General features: G+C 41.9%; 1 protein-coding gene across 1 annotated transcript in view; it reads right to left on the bottom strand.

The window, feature by feature from the left end:
* Positions 1 to 1,085: 1,085 nt before the first annotated feature.
* EFCAB5 (EF-hand calcium binding domain 5) overlaps positions 1,086 to 21,057 on the bottom strand; it is a 41,165-nt gene continuing 21,193 nt past the window's right edge. Inside the window, exons 9-22 of the mRNA XM_050909205.1 lie at positions 17,900 to 17,999; positions 16,893 to 17,176; positions 16,292 to 16,433; positions 14,186 to 14,400; positions 12,800 to 12,956; positions 9,137 to 9,426; positions 8,089 to 8,261; positions 7,117 to 7,345; positions 6,226 to 6,378; positions 4,904 to 5,007; positions 3,837 to 4,090; positions 3,051 to 3,280; positions 2,766 to 2,862; positions 1,086 to 1,237 (exon numbers count right to left, since the gene is read on the bottom strand). Of these exons, the coding sequence (XP_050765162.1) occupies positions 1,086 to 1,237; positions 2,766 to 2,862; positions 3,051 to 3,280; positions 3,837 to 4,090; positions 4,904 to 5,007; positions 6,226 to 6,378; positions 7,117 to 7,345; positions 8,089 to 8,261; positions 9,137 to 9,426; positions 12,800 to 12,956; positions 14,186 to 14,400; positions 16,292 to 16,433; positions 16,893 to 17,176; positions 17,900 to 17,999 (2,580 nt within the window). The remainder of the gene's footprint in view (positions 1,238 to 2,765; positions 2,863 to 3,050; positions 3,281 to 3,836; positions 4,091 to 4,903; positions 5,008 to 6,225; positions 6,379 to 7,116; positions 7,346 to 8,088; positions 8,262 to 9,136; positions 9,427 to 12,799; positions 12,957 to 14,185; positions 14,401 to 16,291; positions 16,434 to 16,892; positions 17,177 to 17,899; positions 18,000 to 21,057) is intronic.

The following is a 21,057-nucleotide window of genomic DNA, read 5'->3' as shown; positions in this document are numbered from 1 at the left end:
CTCACCGCCGCCAAGTAGAGCTGCCTGCCGTTCCGCGGCCGCAGATTCCTCACGGCCGAGACGCCGCCCTTCCCCGCCCGCCCCGGAGGCCCCCACCGCACCCCACCGCGCCGCGGTCCCGCTCCATAAGGGAAGCAGAGAGCGGGCGGAGAAGGCCAGAGGCGGGGGACAATTTTTTTAACGGCCCATTGGCGAGTGGCGAAAGTGCCGATAGGGAAAGGGCTGTTGTGGGCGGCTCGCGTCGCCCTGAGGGGAGCCGAGGGGAGCCGAGCCGAGCCGATGGCGCCGGCAGCTCCTCACGGCAGTGGCCGCTACGGGCACGAGGGCCCGCGTGGGCTCGGCGGCGGGAAAGGCGCCTGAGGCGGGAAAGGCCCCTGAGGCGCCCTCCCCGCGGCAGCCGGCGGCTGCTGCTCCCCCGGGGGGTGAGAAGCCGTCCTGCCCCCGCCAGTCATCACCTGCCTGGAGATGTCGTTTGTTGCCGACTAAAGAAAGAAAGGAGTTTAATTTCCCAAAATTTTATTAAAAAAAGTGATTCTGCCAAAAGAAGCGTTATTGGAGAGATGAAATCTTGCTGCAGACAGTGCAGTTGGCTGTAATCTCAAGCTTTATCCCAATAAGAAAGCTTTTTTTTGCTATATTAAAAGTGTAGGGCTTTTCCGCAACACGTTTAGAAGAGTTTGACAAAATGCTGATTAACAACCTTTAGTTAAAATTATTCCTAAAAAGTAATTTAAGGAGACTGAATCTTGAAAATTTTTGCTGTATCATTTATGAGTATTGTAGCTTGGTAGTCATAAACTCGTCCCTGCCTCTCTCTTTTTCCCATCAGAATTAATTAAACAAAACCCCCAAAAACCTTTAATCAAGCTTTTAAAATGTAGCGGCTACATTAGCAAAATTGTTTCCTTTAATGTTTTTATTGCTTGTTCTTACTAATCCCTAACAGACTTCCTACCATCTTAACAACAAATACTTAGTGGCTATGCATAAAAAATAAAAACCCCAACAGTTAATTTAGTAAAAGATGTCAAATACCAGAATCATTAAGGTTAGATGAGGAATTAAGAGATTTAATTGGAGGCACACTAGAATTGGGCGCCAAAAGGGGCTAAAGATGGGGTTTTTTTGCTGTGTAGGCTCCTTGTGATCTCCGCTAGCGACAGGCAGGTGTGTACCCAGTGGTACAGGTACTCGGCTGGAACTGAGCCCTGCTGCCACACCGCCGCTCTGGGTACACCTGAAACAAAGAAGAGAGGTAACTCCAAAAGCCAAGTCAAAACTGTGACCAGTGTTGCTACAAGACTGAACGGAAGATCATCCCATCAGTGGAGCCCTCCCCGAGTCCAGTAATTCCACCCTGGAAAATGGTGATGCTTTGAGAAGCACACAGCGTTACCATGACAGTGACTGGCCAAGCATAGGAATGCTGCCTTTTCATTAGAATTTATTTTTTATTGTGGTAGGTCCCCTGTTGTACAAAGTGCTCTGCTATATTTTAATGCTAAACATTTGATAATTAAAAATGTAAAGAGAAAAGTGCTTTTTTCCCAAGCTCAGATTTAATGTAAAAGTAATTATCCTTCAAAGCTCTTTTACTAAATGCTATTAAAGGTCACCACAGAATCATACCATTAAAGGTTGCTCTGTCGATAGAGTGTAGGTTGGTTTGTGCTCTGTTCTATATTACAGCACACATATATGGAACATATGGGCATTATCCAACACACACCATGTGTGAACACTGGTGTTCATTTTAAAGGAATTCCTATAATTGTGAGTTATACCTGTATTCACACCGCTGATCTGACACTACTCTCAGAATAAATTCCATCCTGGGAAACCAACCTTGTGTAGAATACGAGCAGTTTGCCAAAGCTGTATTCTTTCTAGTTACATCTGCGTCCCTAACTGGAGGAAGACTGGATGCTCTAAGCCTGCTTCGTTCTTTCCAGTGAATTAGTTTCATATATATGAGGAGAACACGTGAAAAGGAACTATGACTGCATTAAGTGTTCACTGTTCATCAGTAGGCAGGGTACTGTTGATAAATATCCCCAGCTAAATTAACAAGTCTTAACCACATTTGATTTTTAACAGGCCTCTCAGACTGGCATTAGATCATCAAGGGAGAGATCTCAACAAGAACAACAGTCATTTCTCTTGCAGAAATACTGCAAATAATAATAGCCTCTTGACTGCTCTGGCACCAAAAAAAGCCCACATTCATTAAAGGAGGGAAAGACAGACTGAAATCCAGCTCCTCTATATGGCCAGTGAGTATATTAAGTACCTGGCAGATGGTGTTTACAAAGAGGAGGGCTCACACTGTCCTCCCACAATCATGTTGCTGTTTGGAGCGGAGTCAGTCCCTCGGGCAGGGCACGGAGGTCTGAAGTAGATTTACTTGCCAAAAGAACCATCATTCTTAATATGTCTTTACATATTACTTGCCAAAAGAACCATCATTCTTAATATGTTTATCTGGAGGTTTACAATGAGATCACTTGTTCTGGTAGGTTTCAAAGCTGATCTGCTCCCTTTTCCTTAAGGCAGTGAATTTTGATTCTAAATTTAACAGGTTGACTTTTATTGACCAAAAAAGACTGCAGATATTTAGGACCCTTTATCTGTTGTTTAATCTGTTGTGAAATCAAAGTTAATTTCTGAAGTAAGGACCTTAAAAGCACTCAGCTGAAGGTTGCCACTGACACTGTTTCATTGCTGAGCCATGTCTGGTAATCTCACAATTGGTTTACGGTATTTACCAGTGATGCAGTCCAGCAGCAGCTCCGCTTGAACTTGCGCAGATGCAGCAGTTGGATCAAAGCAATAAATCTCCTGAATCAAATTGTCATCAAGTTTCTGCAATGCAGAGAACAAAAAGAGTCAGGTGGCGGTGAAAAACTTAAGAGAGGGTTACAGAATTAAAGATGGCTAAGACAAGCATATAGGAAATCTGTAGGTAATGAATTATTTCACTGCCAATTCACCCTTGGCAAATTCCACTATATCCTCACAGAAAACAAAGTCTCAACATTTTGAAGTCTCACCAGTTTACACTGACTCCAGTTCTCAGTCTTCTCTGAGCCCTTCCAGTTTGGATGGAAAAGCAACAGCACAGCCTTAACTATGTTATGTACCAGAGCTGGCGGTTCTACATAGCTCTTTATTTCAGCAAAGCTCTCAGCATCGAGTTTCTGGACACACTCACGCAGGTCCTGCAGCATGAACCGGTGGAACAGAATCCCTGCATGCCTCAAATTTGCCACGTGTTCTGCCTCTGGAATCAAAAGCAAACCTTTCAAGAAGTTGCTCAGAAACATCTGCTACTCTAGACTTATGTTATTGACTGAAAGGTTCTGCCCTCTTTCTTTGTCTCCCTGACTGATTGATTTGTCATATGAAACTTTTAAAAATGGGTATGTGCTTGAGAAGGAGACAGAACATGCCTCAGGGGCAAGCAGAGGTCCTGAGACCATGAAGGGTTCAGGCATGCAGGTAATTCTGTAACTCTGACATTCAAATCCTTTTGATCTTAGTTGGGGCACTTGTGAGGAGGACATGCTAGATCCCTGAAGGCAAGAAAGCACCTTGCTTCACACCCTTGATTTCAGTGGGACTTGGGCAAAAAATACCCTGCGAACCAGAGTCAAAATCTAAACATTCTGTTTAACTGTACTCTGCTAAGCACTTAGGCTTGCTCAGGAGGAGTTTATGTGTACCAAAGGTTTGTATTTGTCTTTCCATACTTGTAGGAATGATACTTTAGATGTAGTTTTACCGAGATTCCTAATTTCACCCCTAAAAAAACTATCTTGGCTCTGTATGCACAATACCCAGTACATAGGTTGGTTCTGTTTCCTCTAAAGACATCTTCAGTATCTCAGAGCAGGCAGCTTGGGCCATCTTTAGCATTTTCTGCAGGTCTTTGTGTTCACGAGGTGGTAATTTCTGGTGGTGTCCGATGCTGATATCAAATATGCCAAGAGCTTGTCCTGATAGGTCACGGAGAGGTACTGCAATGTGGTATTCTCCACAGACAGAAGTGCGAACGACCTCTGAACTGTCTATGCACTTAAATAGGTAATCTCTGAAATGAGAGTAAAGAGAGGAAAGTGTACTAGACTTTACCATTCCGGTTTCTTTGGGTAATTTATTTAGCATATTTTGGTAAGATGCCGTTCATTTCTTGTTGTTAAAACAAAGGTATTACATTACTAAATCATTGTTTATTTCCTTGAGCTGAGATGTGCACAGCTTTAAGTATCATTGGAGCCATATACAAAAAGGAGAAAATAGCATTGTGGAACACAATATTGCTTAGCCAAGGCAATTGCTGAAAATCATAAGAATTTAACAAATCTTGCTTTAAAAACAGTTTCCTGTTTATAACCGCATTGACATTTATTCTATAGAGTTTTATAAAAAGTGAAAACATCTGCTGGAACAGCAAATGGCTGTTCAACCAACTTTGACAACAAGGATGATATGCTTACAAGACAAGTCTGTGAGGATCTTGGCAGTGGAAGGAAACAGTTGAAGGAAATGAGACTAATATGGCCAGGAAAAAAGACAGATTATTCTAAAGAGCAAAATGGTTCAGTGTAGGCTCTAATCCTGCAAACCTTTCACAGCAGATGTAGAGCTTGCTTGGCAGCTCAGCTGGTAAGCTTTAAGTCAGAAATTAAGTTTTTGCAGGCCTAAACTCAAAGAGAAAATACTCCTCACCCCTTCGTAATTCAGTACCACATGCATACGCACCAGAAGCCTTGATAGATAGCTACAGCCAGACACTCTTGCAGGGTTGCATTACCATGGGCTTTATGTAACGTGGATCATGCCTGATGCAGGATGGAGTCTAGGACCAGAGGTGACTAGTTCGATTGCAGGTGCTGGAGCCTACCTTAAGAGGTCTTCTTGTCTGAGGAGAGGAACAGGAGAGCTATGAATTTCTTTTTGTCCTGTACTATCTGTAGTAATCATCTTGCGCAGAGTGTAGTCCCATGTCTGCCAGAGAGAAAATGGAGGTTTAGCTGCATCCAAGAAAGGAACAGCCATTTTGAAGCTTGGAGAGGGAGAAAATTGTTTGTTTCTTAAAGGAAACTCCTATGTACGTTCAAGTGCAATGGGACGGTTTAAAGACATCTCCCAACAATGCTTGGTTTTATTCCCAGAGTGTATTGCTCAAGATGCATGAAGAATGTGCCCTGGACCTCCCTCAGCCAGACTATTTAATCCGCCCCCAGGCTCCACACTGAGGAACACCCACAGGCCAAGAAGAGGTTTCCCTTCTTTTTCCCATCCTCTTGCAGTCCTCTTTCTCATGTCATGTTTGTGTCAGTGTGCCTTGACACATGAAAAGCACAGAGGGGAGCAAATGACCTGGCTATCAGGCAGCTAACAAGGGAACAGTGCAGAGCCTGGAATGCCAACAGAAAGCTGCCAACATAAACCATGCTTATCAGAGGAAGCAGCTGAATTATGGCTACAGCAGATGTCATACAGACTTTGTGATGACACAGGATCAGTCCTAAATATTGCATACACTTTTCATCTTCTTAACTCACTTGTATGTGAAGTGACAAGCTTCCCAGGGCCTGAGTGCCTGCTGAACAACTGGAATATGATCTGCAGGGAGGGGGCTGCCTTTACAAGCGAGCTAATCGGGAAGCAGCCACTTCCTGAGTTGTATTTACGTCTTGGCTGCTGACATTAGTTCAGAATGAAGAGCTAATATATTAGCTAGGACATTCTTTTTTCCTATAAAATACCATAATTTTGACACGCACAGAATGTCCACAGATGAGCATCTCCTTTTGTGGAGGTCCCAGACAGCAAAGCTTTAGCAGGGACTTACAGTGTTGGCTAATCTATGGATGGATGGATGGATGGATGGGTGTGGGGTTTTGCTCTATTGCTTGCTGAGCATTGAAGTAGGAGAATATTCCCTTTTCCCATGGAGGGGTTATACTAGCAGTGCTCTTGAATTGTTTTACATGGGAGGATGAAAAGAATGAAGAGTGGCCTCCTTTACAGGGCGAAACTTCCCTCTCTACCTTTGTAGCCCTTTTGTTACACAGGCAGGCACAAGAATCTCAGGCAGGCTTCATTTTTTATGATAAAACCACTGGGAAATCACAGGCAGCTAGAAATGACACATCCTCACTAAAGTAGCCTTTCAGCCTCTGACTATTACAGGCCTTTTCACTGCAGTGATCTGCATACCTTGTCTTTCCCAGGCTCCACCAGGTACATAATAACAGTGTGGATGCTGGGTGCCCTGGGATACAACCAGTCCAGAGCAGTAACAGTCATTTGTAGAACATTTTCCAGGGTGCAGATATGGTGGTAGGCTCTGCTGAACGCATGAGACACTCCCTGTGAAAGCAGAATCCTCTAAATGAGCCAGACAGTTCCATAAGATTTGAGTAAAAAAGCTGGGGAAACGTTCATGCAGTAAAATGAAGCAAAATGGTTGTAACAAGTTACTTTAATCAGAACTTATAAAGCTGACAAGTGACTGTGAAATGTCCCTTATCAAATAATGCTCTAAAGCTCCAGAGTACCGGGTCACAGCCAAGTCCTAACTATACAAAGTTGATTTTTAGTGGGGATGATAGCCAAATTGACTGGTAATGTTGGCTTGCTGCGCTCCCTGCTGCCCAGATGATGCAGCCACAATGAGGCTGATTCTAAAAAGCATCCCGAAGAAATCCGGACTGCCGTTGCTTATAATTAGTCCACCATGTAAAAAGTAAGGTTTTCTGCCACTTTATGGGAACAAACACAAATAAGAATTTCAGAGCTTCAGGAAATAAAAGCTACTATCTTTGGGCTTTGCATAAAAGTGCAATTAATTTACTAGTCAGGAGGAGCTTAAATAAATTATTGATGAAGTGATACCTGATAATCAATTACAGATAAGATGCTAATCAGTAAGATATTGATAAGGTGTTCTGCTCACACCACTTTCACCATATACAGTAAAAAGGGGCCCACAGTTCTTTTCTTAGTTGTACATCTTAGGTTTACTCAGAACGAACGTGTAAAATTCACATGGTCCCTACACAGTTTTTTGAAGAGTGGTCTAACAAACTGCTTTCTGCTGGTGCCCACCTGATAGAAACTGATCTCATGGGTCAGAAAGATGGTTTTCTCACACTGGTCCCGAAGAGTGTCAAGTCCTAGAATGCCAAAGACTCTCCAGCGAGCATCGTGCAATGGCAGGACCAGGAGTGAACCTTTTCTCTCCTCCACTGGGCGGTCATAGTTCCAGAAGTGGATATTTCCATGGAGCTGAACTCTTGGAACATGGACTGGCTTTCCCTCTTCAACAGCTGCAAAGCTGAAAAATAAACTTATGAGGAGGTCTGTTAAGAGTAGCAGAAAATCTTTAGTGAAACAATAAATACTGCAGCTTTGATCTCTCCCTGCTTTTTGGCATCAGAGAAGGAAGGTGTTAGCTCCTTATTCTGACCACACCCAGAAATACCACATTTACCACTTGCATCCCAAAGACAGTGGTAATAAATAAAGCACTTTTCATCCTTAGGACATTTTAAAAACATCAACTAATGAATGTAATGAAAAGGAATACAGAAGCAAGCAGCAGTTACATTTAATAGGTTAGAAGCAGCAATATTTGAAGAAAGAGACAAATATGTCTAGCTTTTGGAAATGAGAAGTAAAGAGGCATGAAAGCTGTTTATATGTAAACACTAGGGAAGGAAAGGCATTGTTCTTAAAAAATATCCTGTGGATGTAAACTGGTGTAAGGGAATTAATTTTTAAAGAAGAAAATGTAGGCCCAATGTAATAGACATTTGCTAAAGGATGAGATTTATTGGGCTGTGAGCTAATCTCCCCAAGGAAAGGAGTGAAATCCCAAGCAGAGAAGTTCTAAGTAGACCATGCAAAGTATAACGGCATGTATATGATAATGAATCATTCCACAATGGTCCCTGAGGAGATTTCCTCTCTGGAATACTCTATCAACCTCTGTTTCCAGTGCACCCCAAACACTGCCTGGTACCCCTACATTCCAAATATTTTTCAGAATAAGGAACAGTTATTTGCAGCTTTTCGTACCTTATTCCTTTCATGTCTCTGTAAAGTATCTGGTTTAGAACGTATGGAGCATCATCTGCCGTACATGCCACATAGTGTAGGAGAATCTGTCCCCGCTCTGGTGAGAGCTGGTTCTCTTCCAAAAGGGCAATATATGCGCTGATCTTCTTGTTATCCCCATGGGCTTCTGCATCCTAGCAACGAAATGTTTCCCATTACATTATGTACATTAGCCATTGGCCATTACACTTATTTCATGTACTTAGTACTTGTCTCATTTTTTGCTGAGATGCTGTTCTGCATCACTGATTTTGTATGTCATGCATCAACTGCATGACATGTATGTGTCTCTGCTGTGATCGCATCTGACCGGTACGCTCTGTTACAAGCAAAACCACTTGTTATTTGATTGGCAAGGAAAATGGATTTCTTTTTTCCTGCTGCTAATGAGGAGCAGTTCATATAAAAATAATCCCTAATTATAACCTGTGCCTAAGCAAAACTCCTATGGATTTCTTTTCCAATAGGAGATTCCTTTGGAACAATCAGACAAACAAGTGCCAGAGTTGCTATTACAAATCTAGACAATATTGTAAGAGCACTTCAGCTACCATGAGAGAACTTTGGCTTTGAGGAGGGCTTTAACGGTGAGGACAAACATCTAAAGTTGCAGCTGCAAGTTAAAAATGAAACTATCATCTCCACTACAAATTAGCCAGCTCTGTCCCAAACTGACTCTGGTGTGTTTAATTTCAGAAGCTCCAAAACTATAACTATGGATTTCCAGATTTGATCCGAGTCAGCTCTTCAAAAAGTGAGACATAAGTATCCATGAAACGCATTCTGTATTGGCAGAGCATGGATGAGAATTCTTGTATTGCAGATCTGACCTGTGACTCTTTCTAACCATTGGCTCTCCTGAACATCAGCTAAGTGCAGACAAGCTCAAGGAAACCAGCCTCAGAGCAGCTTCCCATGCTACCTGTGAGTTCCACTCAAATGCACCAGGGTTTGAAGTCAGTGTCACAATCCCAACACGAACGACTCTTGTGCTCCCTGGGATGCGTACCTGGGAGAGGGCCTTAAACACTGCTTTGTAAACCGGTTCCATGCTTGCTCCACTGGTCTCAGCTGCTTGCTGGATATTGTGCAGCCATTTCCTCCTCGTTAAGCTTTGCAAGCGCTTCATGCGACTTCGTTCCACACTTGTGGTCAGAAATTCCACCAAGTTACCAATAGCTTCATCCTCATTGCCAGTGAACTCGGAAACAACTAACTCAAGAAAAGTCTGGAATGCCTTTGGAGATAGCTTCCCCACTCTGCTGAGCTGTGGGTAACGGGAGCAAAGGTGTTTCTTTGCTAGTACAAGAAACAGAAAATAAGACAGGGACAATTTATTTGAATAATAAGTTTTGCTTTTCCTGTGCAAAATATGAATCAAGCCCTAAACTGGCTTTGGGTGGAGTGCTCCAGTCCATCATTCTGGGTTTCTTTGAGCTATCTCCTAAATGTAAGTTGTCATCATGACAGGTAATCTCCAGCTTCCAGGCTGGATGCACCTTTTCCTCTAGATGCCTGCTTTCTCACCTACTGAGAAAGAAACCTGCAAGGCATTGCTCCTGTGCCCCTTTTGTACCTCTGCAGCATACCTAAACAATAAACATCAATGGAAAATAGGAAAGCTGCTTGGAGTTATCAAAAATCAGAGGTATCTCCACATCAGAACCAAATTTTATGGACACTTGAGGGGCTGGTGGGACTGGGCTGCAGGTAGGCATTCTGCATACAGTAATAGTAGTTGAGACCTTACAGAAAAACTACTCATCACTCCCATTAAAAATGTGAAGGCCAGAGTCTACAGATGATTTCACAGATCACTCATATTCCTCAATTTTCCATTATATACCATACTCGCAGACATTATATTTTTCCTTTGAGGCCCTCCAAAGTAACTATCATTCTTAATTACCCTTCTTTAGGTGCCTTTGATGAATTATTGAAATACCATTTGTATTGTGCTAAAGCTCATAAATGAAGAGCAAAGAAAATGAAAGCTCGTTGGAGTCATACAGAGGACGGGACAACAGTGCTCTGGAATCACCTGTACTGCACCAAGAGATGTAGATGTGGAGCAAAAGGAGCAAGAGAGCTTTTATAAGAAATACAGGGTTTAGAAGCATAAATGAATATGAAAAACATCTAAAACAGTGGAGTGCTGCCTGTTAGCTCCCAGGGGAGTGAAGGAGTAAAGATGACTGCACGGAGGCTGCTCCTTGCCATCTTGCACAAGGCCGGGGAGCGGAGCCGTGCCTCAGCCCCCTTTTTCATGTCCCAGGGATCGCAGCTGAGCTGGCCCAAATGCGGGCAAATAGGCTGCAGTAGAAAGGTCTGGCACAGTTTCCGTTTGCTGGGAGGAAGGAGGAATGAGGAATGCCAAAAGGGTCAAATTATGATTCTCAAGAATCGCTTTCCTGATCTACTCATTCTAGTTCACAAACTTCCAGTTTGCCCAGAGGTCCTGAAGACAAATGGGACTCATCTGAGACTTGTAATCCTAACAGACTGAGCATGAAAATGTCCATTTACCCCATCGGTTTCTATTCAGGTGCTACTTAAATCAGCAGCCAGTCTAACAAACAGAGTTGTTCAACCCCTGTGCCGGTTCTTCCACGACCCGCTGCTGCTGCTCCCCACACGGCAGCTCTGGGCTCACGGGGGTGCTCTTGCACAGTCTGTCGAAGTTGCAGGCAGCTTCCTAGCTTTGGAAACTCGGGATTCACCGGGTGCTCTGCCCAAGCTGTGCGTGCCTGGTCATGCTCCTGGCAGGGCCTCTCCCGAGCACTGCCATGACTAACACTTTCATCATTTTTTCTGCAGCCTGATTTCAAATCCTGTTGGACCCGAAGAAGCAAAGAAAAGGAAAGAGAGTGATTCGTCAAGCCGCTTCCGACTAGCGAACTAAGTAAGCAAAGATATATAGGTGGAAGTGTGACTTTACTGTTAAGCAGGGAGGTTTTGTGATCAATACATACAGTGGGCTATAAGGAATGGTGTAATAGAAAATGCTTTGATTAATGATGCAGAGGAACAGGCAGGGAGCTGCCCTGATTGCCTCCCAGTGCACCCAAGGCACGGATGTTTATGGGAGCTGAGAGCCTCCTCCTTCCCTCACAGAAGTCAGGGGGCATTTTATCAATGATTTTAGCTGTAGAAGTAGCAAGTACTAACTGGCCCCAATTATGGTGGAGCTGACTGTTAATGCTGTCTTATCCTGCCCATCATCTAAAGAACATTCAGTATTTTTTAATTTAATTTCTGATTTTCTGACAGAACTAGGATGGAGAATTTTTTGATGGTATAAAAATGTTTGGATTTTCACCTCCACTTTCTCCACTCTTTGAAGAAAGAGATGAAGAAAGAAATACACATGAAGTTGAACATGGCATGAGCAGTTCATTACTGAGCCACAGGATAATGAATTATTTTCCCCATTATATCTGTAATGTTACACTTTTCACTTACAAGGAAAATCAAATAATTCTACCCATTTTTCACTCTGTTTTCATCCAGGAGGAGTGCAATGTCTATGAACCCTTCCCCCAAACCTGCTTGTTCCATGATGTCTCTGAGAGATTAGGTTGAAGCTGCTAGAAATAGTTTTGTGTTGCTTGTAGGTGGTATTGATTTTGCTATGCTATCTTTCTATTTATTTGTCCTTTAGTTTATGAGCACTTCATGGAAGGGACTATGTCCTTCCATATTTCTGTAGTGTGTTCCGGCATGCTTTGAATACAAGAGAGCTGAAAACGGCCAGTTTCTTCTGTGGCTGTGCAGCCTGGAGACAATTAACTGTAGCATGCCAGTGCGCTCCCTACCCCACCAGCTGCCTCAAGTGAGCTAAAGGATAAAGAGATTTTGGTGGTTGCCAAAATGAGCCATTTTTAGTAATGTGCAGCAGAACAAACAACATGAAGATAAGCATGGAGATGAATAAACCAGTCCTCTCCACCCAAGCACACATGCAGACATGTTCTTAATTGCTAATACAGTATTTCAGAGCACTTAATGCCCACATGTTAATGTGGATGAGGCTGCCAGACAGGTCCACGTGAACCTGCAGCACTTCTGTCTGACCCAAGTCTACTCTGTCAAGGACCAAATTTGCTAAGTTTATTTGGAGAAATGAATCAACAGAGAAGTGAGACTCGAAGCTGCTATCTAATTCATGAGAGCTGTGCAACAGTGTGGATTACTAAAGGCTATCTGAGACCCGTAAAGAAAGCTGGTGTTCTCTCCTATGAGATACATTGCTGCAGATAGCACAGTAAAATGTATCTGTTAAAAATACCTGCATAACACAGACAGGCTAGACTAAAAGTGCAAAACGTGTCCTCAGGCTTTACATGTGTTTTTCACTGCCATATCACAGCATGTTACAGCTGAAATAATTTTTCAACAGATCACAATGTCATGAAAGCATTGGGCTACCTCTCTGACTGGGAATCTGTCGCAGAGGAGTCTCGCGCAGGAGGAGAGGATGGAGCTATGCATTAACAAGTAGGTCTGGATAACTGTTCCTTTTCATTTTATAGATAATACCTTGTATGCTTATGACTGCTTGCAAAAACGACAAATGACTGGTGCTTGCCAACAACTTCATTAGCACTGTCGTTGAATGGTTTAAGGCCTACTGTGTTGACATTGTTGTCTCAGAGCAGAGCTGTTTCCTTACCCTTCCTCAAGGCCTCTTTTTCCATCCCTTCCTTGAATGTGCTTAGAACAGCATCCACCTCTTCCAGGTCCAGAAACCCAGATGCATTGTTGTCCCACTTTTCGAAAAGTGCCTCCAGAAGCAGTTTCCGTTGGGCCAAGCGAGAGATGCGGTGAACCTACAACAGAGAAACAGGCAGTCTTTGATAATTCCTGGACACTGATGCTCAGTGTCTACAAGAATATGGAAAATACAGTATTTCCTATGGGCCAGGCCAAATCTGTAAATACACAGCTCAGACCTGGAGATAAATCATTAAACCTGGGAGATATTTGGAAACACTAAACACAGCCAACAGTTCAGTTTTACCAGGCAGAATCAGCACTGCAGAGGGTTATTTCCCAGTGAACAAACGAAGCCCGTGCTGGATCTAAGGTGAGATCAACTCAGGTAAGTGCAAGTTTCCCAGAATACAAATGTCTTCCCAGCAAGAACTAACCACAGCCTCGTTAGTAACACCCAAAGATGTGCCAGTTTGTATTTCTGTGCATTGTTATTTTGCTGCTGCTGCCCTGAAGTGCGTGGGCTCCAAGCAAATGCATGTACAATTTGTCCTTTAAACCCAGTCTCTGCACAGCATACAGTGATAAATGGCTGGAGTGGAATTCTCTCAAAGGCCAAAATACTGGCAGTGCGTGTTGTGTTCAGCGTGAGGACAGTAGAGCCGTCAGATCCAATATCTCATCCAAATTAGGTCAGCAGCACAAAGAGAAACTAGAAAGAGGTCTGAGGAAAATGCAGCTAGAGAGGCTACTATGGACAGACCCACCACGAAATATATCTGTACTCTGAAGTGATATGGGGCACCCTGGTGCTGTGCATGAGGATATTGCTGAAGGGGAATATATTTTTTCAACACATGGCAAGAGCACTTTGTAACTTAAACACAAAGAAGCATGTGCACATTCACATACAGCCGTGCACACAGCAAAACCAAACACACTTGTTTTAAAATCCTCCCCAAAACATCCACAACCTCATATGTACATGCCAGTGCAGTAGGTCAGAGATCAGGTTCCTGGCTATTATAAAGGTGAATAAGCAGAATGGAATGTTTTGAGCTCTTTCACAATTAACTATCAACCTGCTGTCTCACTGAGTCTGGCTCTAGAACAGACAGACAACCTCTTCCAGGATGAGTCTGTCATCACTTCTAGAGCTAAGGGCTAGGGAGGGAGGATCCACATGAAAACAAAGGGGTAAAAGGTCTCTTGAAGAAACAGAGAATGCAAGGCTGCAAGTGAATAGCTCTGCCACATGAGATTAAAAGTTGACTTTGTCAGTGTCTGTAGGCGTTTGCTTGTTTTTTGTTTGGACATGGGATCAGCAAAACTTATCAATATTTACTTTTTCTAGTTGTTCCATTTTTTCCTCTTCTGTCTGTTTGTATTCTTCTTTGATAAATGCAATAAGCCTCTTCACAGTAGGCAGAGAAATGTCTGCACCAACAAAAGTCTCCATGAGCTGTACAAACTGTGGCAGGTTGAGGTAGCTTTCATCAAAGGCACTCCTAGTATGAGAAGCCCAACAGTTCTGAATCTCTGCCATGATGGGACGTAAGTCTGAAAGGCAGAAAGCACAGTGTGTCGCAGGAAGCCAAATGCTGCCCTAAAGCCGGCCACGTGGCAGATATCAACGCAGTCCTGAATCCTCCGCTTCCTATCCAGTGAAAGTATGGCTGAACACAGACTGACTCCATGCTGACTAAAGGCCTTAATCTGCTTATACTTTTCTAATAGTATCTCTTCAGATTTATGCTCCAGTCTAGCACGGATGCTATCATACAACCAGGTCAAATCACTGAATACAGGTGAGCTGAAATTACTGTTACACAGCAAGTGGCCTTCTGAGACAAAGACTACACTGCTCTTATCTTGAAGTCAGCTTCGGGAATTAGTGTTTGTATTCTTGCCCAAACTTTCAGCTCACAGCAGTACTGGCATGTCTGCAGACACTGCCAGCCATTATGTGCCCAAGTGAACACACAACTTCGTGACCAAATACCTGGAAATCTAGTGTTCTCACACTTCCAGTCCTCTGGAATTCTCGCTCCATAGCTGCTATATCTGCAACTTAGGTCACAAGTCAAAAGGTCACCGGATGAAAGATAAAATATACCTTGTAATGATACAAGCTTTTAAAAAAGACACAAGATACAGCTTTTCTAAAAGCCTTTACATACATATATCCAAGCTATAGTTTCTAAAGCAGATGAAAAGAGCTGACATGAGCAGTCACCTGACCATGGCACTTCAAACTCCTGGCTAGCTTCAGCTGGAGAATCCTGTCTGTCTGAGCATGCTGGACCTGCAATTTTAAAAAGAAATCTTCTGTGAACCAGAGCTTACTGGTCTGAGCACCCTGCTGATTAATATGTAAAATCTACCTCTGTGTCTCTGGAGTTACCCTTGTTATCAGTAGCTATTTATTTTTACTGTCTGGAAATACTGCTTCCTGAAATTCACCTGGTGAATGTTACCTTTCTTAAGCCCAGCTACAAATATCCATTTTAGCAAGAGTAATAAGATAAATTCTTTTCCAAGATAGGTTCAAAATTATATTCAGACTTCTTGTTTCCATCCACCTTTCTCTGAAAGAGCATTTCTGCGAGACCAGGGTGGGAATCTGTTCTGAAGATGGAAGTACTGCATGCCGCAAACGATGCGGGATGTGCATCCAAGGACTGGCTGAATGACAGGTTAGTGCTGCGTACCGGCAGTTAACCACAGAAAGCTGTAGGTACCAGTGGGCTGTACCATCAGTTTTACAGCCCTTTACGTAATAAGTCTGCCACTAGACTGGTCTGGCAACGTAGACCCAGTTCTTGCAGTGTTTTAAACTGTGAGACACAAGAGTGGATTCACAGAGCGCTAGCAAAGAAGTTGGTCCTTAAATACCTCTTAGGAAACACACAGTTGCCTGACCACAGCCTTCCTAGAACAAGGGCCTTTGTACACAATTAAGAAGTATGATATTCCTTTGGAAACACAGTGAGAGATTAAAATAAAAGGTTCCTGCTATATGTTCTCATAATATATCTCCCTATGGACAATCACAGTCTAAAAATTATTAAAAGTAATTTCTATATTTAACATGCTCAGGCTCCTGTCTTGCTATACTAATTACAGAGTAAAACAGAATATAAAGTTTCTCCTTATTATAAAAATGCCACTGCTTCAGAAAGTCCCTACTTGAATTAAAGTGTCTGCTCAGTGCCTTCAATACAGATCACCAGCAAAGTGACTCGCCTGCCGTCCTGTGAGAGGAACACGCTCTGAAACCTTGGCAGAAAAGACCATGCTGAGAAGATATCAAAGCTTGTGGTCTTGTGTATTCAGAAATCAGTCACATGCTTTCAATAGTTTTGAAATGGATTAAAACCACACCTATAGTTAAACCAGTCCAAATGTACATGTTGAAAAAGATTAAGGTCTGCCAGAATAAATGCTTTACCTTTACCCTGGTCTTGCAGAAGGTCCTCATCCTGCAGTCTTGTCGCTGAGCTAGTCTGTTGGCTAAACTGGCTGCCATGCTGCCTAGAAAAACTCTCTTTTCTTGCAGCAGTTTCTTTCACAACCTCTGCAACTGGAGCATCCTGTTTTGAAGCAATGATGTCCCTGTCTGCCACAGCTCGGTATTCTGAGGTCATGGTTATAGCTTCAGGTGTTGGTCCTGAAATTGTGTTTGTTGCCTCTGCAGTCTGGTTCTCCTCCTGACTAACTTGACCTTTTGAGCCAGGTTCTCCATCCAAGATACGATAATCTTCTTCCCTGTTTGTTTCTGTATCAGGCTCTCTACCCAGGCTAAATTCGTCTTCCTCCACCTGTTTTTCAAATCCAGGTTCTCCATCTCTACTGAGGCTGTACCCAGTAGAGGCTGATCCTGGGAAAGCTTCCTCCTGTCTATCTGCACTTGCAGACTCAGTATGCCTCTCAATTTTGATGTCTTCATGGAAACTGGATTTCTCACCATGTATGGTATCTTCATCCAAATCACTAGCTTCAAAATCAGTGCTTTTCACCACTGACAGAGTGTCCTCACCTTCCTTTCTCACTTTGGCATCACTTGATTCTGCTGCTTGGTTTTCTTCCTTAGAAATTCCTCCTGTCTCAGCTTCACTCATGCCCATTTGTTCAAAAAGACCTTCTCTGACACCAGTTCTCATTCTGTATGGGCCTTGTCTATTATCATCTACAGGTTCATATGCTAAAATCTCTCCCTCAGAAATTCCCGTCTGAGACAAGACTAACTTTTCACTGAGTTCCTCACAAACTTCCTGGTCATCAAGGCCTCCCCATAAATCTGCAAGCTCAATCTCTTGCAGCTCAATTATTGGCCCTAAAATAGAAAAAATATTGACAAGTTGATAGTTTGCATTGGGTTTATGTTCTCTAGTATTGCATAAGAACATTTTTTTAAAAAGAAAAAAGGTATTCCCTAGCAAATACAAACTATCAGCAAGTACCTTCTGCAAACATGCATCTCAGAAACACAAAACTTCAGAATAATGTCTTTGCCTGCAGAGAACTGCACTTGTTATTGTGGATTACACCATATTTCTTTTGAAATAAATATCATGTTTCATAATTCTCCATACCAACAAGGAAAGCTGTAATTTGCTTTGCATTTGATCTTGGCAATTAATTAATGTCCAATATCTTAAAAATATTTTACTTTCATGTAGATGATTCTCTGTGTTTTTTCTTTATCTTTCCATGTTCCTGGAGAAATTTTAGTGTAAACACAAAATTAACTTCCAATATTGCCCAGTAAGAAAGAACAAATGTTTCAGGAAAAGTAGTCTTTCTTTAATCCTGCTTCCAAAAAGTACTTCAGAATTTTGCAGGAAGGAAAAGTTTTGGATGCTGAAGTATTTCTGAACATTGCATCACAGGTTGCAAAACATGCTTGCAAATTATGGTGTATAGGTCACAGCCTTCATTTGGGTCCTTTTTTAGGCTCTGTCCATTTCTGGTAACACTTATAAAACATATATTAACTATACAACCACATGTGACCTCCTAATGACTTAACCACAGTTGAAACATCCCGAATACTTACACTGTCTTGGGTTACAGAATCCCCTCTTAGCAATCACTGGGCTTCTGTCATAGAAGTCTACCAGTAGGGCAAGTATTTTTTGTCTATCTAAGAGACCAACCTAGACAAAAAGACAACATTATTGGGTTTTTCCTGTGGTTCTTGGGACTTACATCAACATTTGCAGCACTACAAAGGCACCATTAGCTAAGAATTACTGTGACTGAAAATTATCCATTACCAGAACATCAATACAAATTTCAAAGGAATGAATTTGTTTCATAGAGGCAAAAATTTCTTCTCTGGGCTTAGCTGGAACTCCTCATACATATTACTTTGCAGGCACATCCTCTTGCAAATTCATGACAAATTACAGTTAGATGATTGTAACCACTTCGGCCAAAGCAGTTCTTCATGTAAAGATCAAAGCTTCAACATTTCATACTTCCAGGACAGATATTGACTGCCTGACAGTACTATGGAAGAATTTTCACATATTATGGGGCTGTGCTGTATTATGTTAGTGACTGCACATTGTAGTTGGGTTTTGTGCCCCATCATTTCCTTTGAAGCACTATGTATTGGCAACTGCCTGGGAAAAGAATCAGTCCAAAAATCTCAGCTATTATGAAAACCTCCCTAATTTCCTTTAAAAATTCATACACATTTGACCGCAGAGGTGAGAGAGGTATCCATAGTTCCAGTGCAGAGGAACATGCAGAGTTTATTATGTCCTTGATGCTCAGGGTGAGCCTATACGGACAATAAAACCAGGAAAAGAGAGAAATGGATCATTTCCAATCAGGAAATTGTGAGTTCAAAAAGTAAAGCAAATCCAAACGATTGCAAGTTTTCCATTTTATGATGAATTCCTGTTGTCATTATTTAAGTCCTGCCACCTTTGTAATCTCCCTCCCATTAGTGAAATACAGTAGCTAATTAGAGAACAGATTTACTTAAGTTCCTTATTTGTAGCAAGTAGCTTTCCAACTGAATTATCGATTTCCTTTTCACATTTTGCTCTTAAAGACCGCAAAACGTAAAATTCACCAAGCTTTTAATTCTTTGTGAACTTTTCCTGCCCTTAGGCTGAAGAAATAAAGGAAGAAGTTTGCTGCTCTTTTCTGGAAATGAGCTCAAGATGACTGCGTGGTTTATAATCTAAAACCGTAATTAATGGCATCAATGTTTAGGAACAGAGGATTTTAAAACAACTGAGAGATACCCATCACTTTAAGTGGAGAAGCGCCTCCCATGGAAGCTAATACTGAAAACTAAATGAATAAATCACATTTTCTGTTACTGCAACACCTTTCCTCTAAAGGGAATTGAAAGCTTTTTGCACATTCTGAGAAAAGGATCAGAACTGTAATGTAACCTGTTGTCCAGTCCAGTTTAGTGTTTCAGACTCCTGTAACTTAATTCCTGCTGGTAAAAAAATGCTGGAAATTACAGCTGAATTTCAGCCATGTGTGGCTTTGGAACAACAAATGTCATCACATAATTCTGTCCCTAAACTTACAAGATGGAGGCCCTGATTCCCCATATCTTCATCTTCTTGACATTAATATACAAATATCTTGCACGCTCCCATGCAAACATTTCTTTATGCTTTTGGTTTTCAGTTGAATATATCAGATCGGATTCTGCATCCATTTAGTAGATATACAAAAACAGAACATGTTTTTGAAGATGTTAGCAGATCACTGCAGAATATTTGGATTCTCCATTCAGTATTTCCATTACACACATTTAATTTTCCCTTTAAATTTCCTCAGCTGTTACTTGTCACAATCATCTGCTGGTTGCCTTGAAGCTGGCAGCACTAATGCAAAGCTTTGTTTTATTAAAAAGGTAAATCAATGAATGAAGTATTACTAAAAAGAAAATAAAAATATTGTTTTGGGATTCAGATACTTTTTTGTCATGTTAAAATAATATACTTGGAGGATTTAGATAACGCAGATCCTAGCAGATTTTTTTTGTGATTTAGATGAAATAATAATTTTATTTTTATGTATTGTTAAAAATAGTAAACTCTTTTTCAGAAATTACTGAATATGAATTAGGGGTATATTTTCCACCTTGGTTTAACATTTACAATTTATACAGATTTGCCATTCTACCACAGGTCTCTGTTATTTCAGGACACTTTTCCTTACAACTTGCCTTGGGAGGAACGTGTCACAGTAAAGCTATCTATAGAAGAGAGGAGCATTACAACAGGAAAACCAGTTCCAAGGTCCTATCCCCAGTTGTGCTATTTTTCTGGGTTCCTAAATTTACTAGCAAAGGTCATGTTTCTTTGTACTTCGTGTGTGACTGGGGAGGCTGACGGAAGATTCCTGCCCATCAGCCCTTTGTACTGAGTCTTGCCGGCAGGACAGGTACAGCATCCACTATAAATAACAGCAGACCATCTGTGTTTGTACAACCGCCCAAAACTTGTCTCCACTTTTAACGAGTGCCAGCTTTAGCGGCTACAGAGTTGAAACATGTTGACCTAATTTTCTTGTCACCTAGATATTGGCAGGTGATGATTCTCAGTTGTTTTCAGCAATGTTCTGTGATCTCTGAGTAATTCCTTTAACAACACAGATTAAACCAGACTTGCCATTTAATCGGTGATAGGTCAGTGTTTAACCGCTTGATTGTTTTTCTGGAAATGCGATGTGTGTATCTTGAACACCACAATATGCTTGTTAACGAGCAAGATGGGCAGAACAGACACTCAGAAAAGGTCATGAGAAAGCAGACTTCGTTGTCGCTGTACTGCAAGAAAGATAATCAGAAGTGTCTCAAACTTCATTAGTTTGAAAACTAAATTCAGTGACATTTAAAGATCCTGGGCTTAAATGTCCCTGAAAATTCATGCAGATTCTGTTATAATGTATAAAATAAACTACACTTGATACACGTGAGCACAGAGAGACAATAAGCTTAAAATTCACAGAGCTATTGCCTTTTTGGGCATTAGAGCAGTCATTCAGCTGTGTTCTGGTATTGTCTTGGAAAGTTTCTGCTTCACTGTATAGTCCAGGCTGTTCTTGCTGAGCTGCCATCCTTCTGGATGCATGCATTTGAAATCATAATAATGATCATGTGGATACCTTCTAATTTGACTGTAATTTAAACACTGCTTTCTCAGCTCCCTGGCCTTAATTGCAACTCACTGAGGC

Source organism: Gymnogyps californianus, chromosome 20 (assembly GCF_018139145.2).
Source record: "Gymnogyps californianus isolate 813 chromosome 20, ASM1813914v2, whole genome shotgun sequence".
Classification (NCBI taxonomy): Eukaryota; Metazoa; Chordata; class Aves; order Accipitriformes; family Cathartidae; genus Gymnogyps; species Gymnogyps californianus.
The sequence above is the reverse complement of the archived record's forward strand: the minus strand, read 5'-3'. Positions and strand labels throughout refer to the sequence as shown.